The sequence below is a fragment of the Anomaloglossus baeobatrachus genome, chromosome 1, assembly GCF_048569485.1.
Source record: "Anomaloglossus baeobatrachus isolate aAnoBae1 chromosome 1, aAnoBae1.hap1, whole genome shotgun sequence".
Taxonomy (NCBI): Eukaryota; Metazoa; Chordata; class Amphibia; order Anura; family Aromobatidae; genus Anomaloglossus; species Anomaloglossus baeobatrachus.
The window spans coordinates 870,325,026-870,331,531 of record NC_134353.1 but is presented as its reverse complement, the minus strand read 5'-3'; the positions used below and the strand labels follow the sequence as shown (position 1 = coordinate 870,331,531).

Sequence of the window (6,506 nt, the reverse complement as noted above, 5' to 3'; positions counted from 1 at the left end):
ACTGCAAATTATACTATATCCAAATTCCTACAGGTAAGCATATTCAGCTCTGCTACATCTGTAGATGATGCAAGCCACAACCTGCTCGTGTGAAAATTTTATTACAGGAGTTCCCTCCTGAACAATTTCACCATATAGGCAGTATATACATATGTAGCAGAGCTGGGTGTGATATGACATTTACATAGGACTGCAGATTATACTGTATACGGATTCCTACAGGTAAGCATATTCAGCTCTGCTACATCTGTAGATGTTAGAATCCACAACCATTTTATTACAGGAATCCCCTCCTCCCCCTCCCCTCCTGAACAATTTTTCCATATAGGCAGTATATACATATGTAGCAGAGCTGGGTGTTATGTGACATTTACATAGGACTGCAGATTATACTGTATACGGATTCCTACAGGTAAGCATATTCACCTCTGCTACATCTGTAGATGTTAGAATCCACAACCATTTGATTACAGGAATCCCCTCCCCCCCCTCCCCTCCTGAACATTTTTTCCATATAGGCAGTATATACATATGTAGCAGAGCTCGGTGTGATGTGACATTTACATAGGACTGCAGATTATACTGTATACGGATTCCTACAGGTAAGCATATTCAGCTCTGCTACATCTGTACATGTTACAATCCACAACCATTCCATTACAGGAATCCCCTCCCCCCCTCCCCTCCTGGACAATTTCACCATTTGAGGGTAAAAACACAAGACAAAATCGTTTGGTTTTTTTTGCACTGCAAGGCAAAGTTTATTTGCAATAAACTTGCGAAATTGTATTATCACCAGCGAATATTGCGAATTAATACTGTACATTCAGGCCATAATTACATGTCTACATACAATACTCACTGTTCTAGAGTTTCTCTGGTTTTTTTTTTTTGTTTGACAATCTTATTTCATTCAAAATAATTATGGACGGTCCATTTTATGCATAGGATGATTTATTGGAATCATTTGAGGCGGGGGATGGGACTTGCAAACTTGAGATTGACAAAACCCCATCACCTCCTCAAAATATAACTGTGACGGAAGGGAGAAAAAATAAATAAATAAATAAAAAGTTGTTACATAATGTCAGCTATGTGCAGTGTCAGTGTGCACTCAGCTGCTGGGGGGAAGAAATTCACATTGAGTTTACAGTAACCAACAGTTTGTCAGCCCCTTGGTCTGTGCAAATAGTTTCAAAAGACTAAAATTACTCCACTGCCATCAGTGGCCATGAAAAAATATCCACTATATATTTATATACAGTCTATAGATTTCACATTGAAATAATGGCAGCCATTGAACAAGGATTTATTTAGTTCAACACATAGAAGCATTGGTCCCATTAACCCTTAGTTGGGCATCTCATCAAGGCTTCTTCCAAGGACACCAGCATGGAAATAAAAAAAAACAATAATATTTTAAAAAAGAAAGGATAAACAAAAAACAATGGGCTCGGTAATGAAACAAGGCAAGCAACAAAGGGGGGGAGTGTAGGAGGGTGCCTTCTCATTGCCTACAGAATTTGCACTTGATGATTTTCTTAAATGCACTTTGGAAATCTTTATTAAAATAAGCATATATAATGGGGTTCAGGAGAGAGTTTGAATAGCCTAGCCAGTTTATAATGTCATAGAGCAAGTGTGGCATATGGCAGGATTCACAAAAGGGCAAAACCAGGGCGACGATGAAGAAGGGTAACCAGCAGAAAATGAAGGTGCCCATGATAATACCTAAAGTTTTGACAGTCTTCCTCTCCCTGGCTAGTGCCACCTTCCTTTTGGCCTCTGCGCTTTTGTCGTTCTTCTTGTCCATGTTTGCAGGAGATGTGGTGTCGCTGCTGGAGTGGTTGGGCAGTGCCAGGTGGTTTTTGGAGTTGGCACACTGGTGGACCTCAATGATCTCCAGGGCAGCTCCATCCTCCCCGTGCCTGACTGCCCCATTCACACAGGCGCTTGGCTTGGGTTCTACACTTCTCTTCCAGTTTTTGCTGGGTTCTCCATTGCTTTTCCTCTGGATGGTGGACGGGGAGACAGACAGACAAGTGTCAGCCACTTTCTTTTTCTCCGTTTTTTTGACTGTTTTTCTTATTCTGAACCTGGCTGCTTTAAATATCCTGCCATAGAGAATCAACATGAGGATCAGAGGGATGTAGAACGCACCAAACGTGGAGTAGATGGTGTAACCGGGGTCTTCACTGATTTTACAGGCGTCAGGATCAGACCTGTCTTCATGGGTCCTCCAGCCCAGCATTGGGGGGATGGATATGGAGAAGCCTATAGCCCATGTCACACTGATGAGGATAGCAGCTCTTCTAGGAGTCCTCTTGTTGACATAGTCTATGGGATCGGTGATCGCCCAGTATCTGTCCAAAGCTATAGCGCACAGATGGAGAATGGAAGAGGTGCAACACAAAACGTCTAAAGAAATGAAAATCTCACAGGTTACCTGGCCAAGGGTCCACTTGTTCAGTACTTGGTAAAGTGCAGCCATGGGTAGGACCAGAACTGAGACCATCAGGTCGGTGACTGCCAGGGAACCTATCAGATAATTGGCCACTGTCTGAAGATTCCTCTCCAAAGCTATGGCTGCCACCACGCAGGCATTGCCAAAAACTGCACAGAGTATCAGTGTCCCCAAGAAGAGAGAAGTGACGATTTGGTAGCTCAGAGCTACCTCCTCAAACTTAGTGCCATTCCTCTTCTCCAAAGAGTAGTCCGAAGAGGTAGTGTTATTAAAAGCATCCATCCCAAAGGTAAGGAGAAGACCTGGAGGTCCTAACGAGGGGGGGTTAGGACAGGACCAGGTGAAGAGGGCCAGCTTGAGGACTAATTCACTTCTGGTGGAAGGGCTCCTCCACTCCAGCTCTGCCTCATAGTTTCAGAGGTGATGGATACCACTCCAATCTGCGCTTCTTGGGTCGGCAAATCATTGGCGACGGGGGAAGAGAAGGAAAGCAGAGAGCACAGAGGACGTCAGCGCCGGTGGGTGAGGACTCCGGGACACCAGGACTCCAGATTACCTCGCAGATGCTCCTAGCCCAGGAGAAGACTGGCAGCCCTACCCTCACTAGGTGCCCTCCACCAGCTGAGTGTGGGAGGCTGCCCCTCGCCGGGCTGGGATTGTGTTGTAGTTGCTTTCATAAGGCGGAGCTCTGGAGATTGGCACTGGAGTGTGCACTGGAGTGCGCTCCTCTTCATTGTACGAGCTCTCACATCACCCACTAACACGCAGAAAGTTTCCACCCACAGTGCCTGCTCCACTGCAGCCCACCAGGCAGAGCGCCCCTTCTCAGGACACGCAGCTCGCCCCCCTCATGCCCAGCCCGGACTGAGGGTCCTGCTCATTACTATCCCCCTTCCTAAATATCCGCTTCCTACAGACACTGCTGCTATTCAGCGCGGCTCCGATCAGGACCCTGGACAGCGGCTGTGCCTGGAAGGGAGTCTGGCGCCATCTACAGGCCACGTCTGGAGTCGGGTCAGCGGCTGACATATACCGTGCACATAGATTATGCAAGATCCGAGGTTTCCATAACATTATTTACTCAGATTAGGATGGATTAGATGTGACGAGCTCTCTAGTGACTGCGCCTCAGCTCTGCTGCGGATGTGTCCGGGAAACACTGATCTGACCGCAAATTGGGATCATTCCACGGATTGATATTAGGTAGAAATACATCCAAAACAATGGAGCAGATTCTTCCAGGAGTGTGTATTTTATTGCTAGAATGCTACATTCAGACACTACAGCAGTGCCACAATCCTGTACTCCAACAGTGCCACAATCCTGTGCTCCAGCAGTGCCACAATCCTGTACTCCAACAGTGCCACAATCCTGTACTCCAGCAGTGCCACAATCCTGTGCTCCAACAGTGCCACAATCCTGTACTCCAGCAGTGCCACAATCCTGTGCTCCAGCAGTGCCACAATCCTGTGCTCCAACAGTGCTACATACCTATGCTCCAGCAGTGCCACAATCCTGTGCTCCAGCAGTGCCACAATCCTGTGCTCCAACAGTGCTACATACCTATGCTCCAGCAGTGCCACATTCATGTGCTCCAACAGTGCCACAATCCTGTACTCCAACAGTGCTACATACCTATGCTCCAGCAGTGCCACATTCATGTGCTCCAACAGTGCCACAATCCTGTACTCCAACAGTGCTACATACCTATGCTCCAGCAGTGCCACATTCCTGTGCTCCAGCAGTGCCACAATCCTGTACTCCAACAGTGCTACATACCTATGCTCCAGCAGTGCCACATTCATGTGCTCCAACAGTGCCACAATCCTGTACTCCAACAGTGCTACATACCTATGCTCCAGCAGTGCCACAATCCTGTGCTCCAGCAGTGCCACAATCCTGTACTCCAACAGTGCTACATACCTATGCTCCAGCAGTGCTACATACCTATGCTCCAGCAGTGCCACAATCCTGTGCTCCAGCAGTGCCACATTCCTGCCCTCCAATAATGCCACATTCCTGTGCTCCAGCAGTGCCACAATTCTGTGCTCCAGCAGTGCCACATTCCTGCTCTCCAATAATGCCACATTCCTGTGCTCCAACAGTGCCACAATCCTGTACTCCAACAGTGCTACATACCTATGCTCCAGCAGTGCCACAATTCTGTGCTCCAGCAGTGCCACATTCCTACTCTCCAATAATGCCACATTCCTGTGCTCCAGCAGTGCCACAATCCTGTACTCCAACAGTGCTACATACCTATGCTCCAGCAGTGCCACATTCCTGTGCTCCAACAGTGCCACAATCCTGTGCTCCAGCAGTGCCACAATCCTGTGCTCCAGCAGTGCCACATTCCTGCCCTCCAATAATGCCACATTCCTGTGCTCCAGCAGTGCCACAATCCTGTACTCCAACAGTGCTACATACCTATGCTCCAGCAGTGCCACAATCCTGTGCTCCAGCAGTGCCACATTCCTGCCCTCCAATAATGCCACATTCCTGTGCCCCAACAGTGCCACAATCCTGTACTCCAACAGTGCCACATTCCTGCCTTCCAATAATGCCACATTCCTGTGCTCCAGCGGTGCCACATTCCTGTGCTCCAGTAGTGTCACATTTCTGTGTTCCAGCAGTGCCACATTCCTGTGCTCCAGCAGTGTGACATTCCTGTGCTCTAGCAGTGCCCCATTCCTGTTCTCCAGCAGTGCCACATTTCTGTGTTCCTGTAGTGCCACAATCCTGTGCTCCTGCAGTGCCACAATCCTGTTCTCTTGCAGTGCCACATTTCTGCATTTAACAATGTCACATTCCTATGCTAAAGCAGTGTCCCATTCCTGTGCTAAAGCAGTTCCACATTCCTGTGCTAAAGCAGTTCCACATTCCTGTGCTCCAGCAGTGCCACAATTCCTGTGTTTTAGCAGAACCACATTCCTGTGCTAAAGCAGTGCCACATTCCTTTGCTTGGGGCAGTGCCACATTTCTGCATTTTAGCAGGGCCATATTCCTGTGCTAAAGCAGTGTCACATTCCTGTGCTAAAACAGTGCCACATTCCTTTGCCAAAGCAATGCCCCATTCCTGTGCTCCAGCAGTGGCACATTTCTTTGCTGGGGCAGTGCCACATTCCTGTGCTTCAGCAGTGTCACATTTCTTCACTGGGGCAGTGCCACATTCCTGTGTTACAGTAGTGTTATATTCATTTGCTTTTAGCAGTGCCACATTCCTGTGTTACAGTAGTGTTATATTCCTGTGCTTCAGCTGTGCCACATTCCTGTGTTACAGTAGTGTTACACTCCTGTGCTTCAGCAGTGCCACATTCCTGTGTTACAGTAGTGTTACACTCCTGTGCTTCAGCACTGCCACATTCCTGTGTTACAGTAGTGTTATATTCCTGTGCTTCAGCAGTGCCACATTCCTGTGTTACAGTAGTGTTATATTCCTGTGCTTCAGCAGTGCCACATTCCTGTGTTACAGTAGTGTTACACTCCTGTGCTTCAGCAGTGCCACATTCCTGTGTTACAGTAGTGTTATATTCCTGTGCTTCAGCAGTGCCACATTCCTGTGTTACAGTAGTGTTATATTCCTGTGCTTCAGCAGTGCCACATTCCTGTGTTACAGTAGTGTTATATTCCTGTGCTTCAGCAGTGCCACATTCCTGTGTTACAGTAGTGTTACACTCCTGTGCTTCAGCAGTGCCACATTCCTGTGTTACAGTAGTGTTATATTCCTGTGCTTCAGCAGTGCCACATTCCTGTGTTACAGTAGTGTTATATTCCTGTGCTTCAGCACTGCCACATTCCTGTGTTACAGTAGTGTTATATTCCTGTGCTTCAGCAGTGCCACATTCCTGTGTTACAGTAGTGTTACACTCCTGTGCTTCAGCAGTGCCACATTCCTGTGTTACAGTAGTGTTATATTCCTGTGCTTCAGCAGTGCCACATTCCTGTGTTACAGTGGTGTTATATTCCTGTGCTTCAGCAGTGCCACATTCCTGTGTTACAGTAGTGTTATATTCCTGTGCTTCAGCACTGCCACATTCCTGTG

At 47.5% G+C, this 6,506-nt stretch overlaps 1 protein-coding gene across 1 annotated transcript; it reads right to left on the bottom strand.

Annotated features, from left to right (window-relative positions):
- Nucleotides 1-747: 747 nt before the first annotated feature.
- On the bottom strand, nt 748-3,394 carry HTR1A (5-hydroxytryptamine receptor 1A). Its single transcript, XM_075326245.1, has one exon. The coding sequence runs from the start codon at nt 2,744-2,746 to the stop codon at nt 1,508-1,510; it is 1,239 nt and encodes a 412-aa protein (XP_075182360.1). The 5' UTR covers nt 2,747-3,394; the 3' UTR covers nt 748-1,507.
- Nucleotides 3,395-6,506: the final 3,112 nt, after the last annotated feature.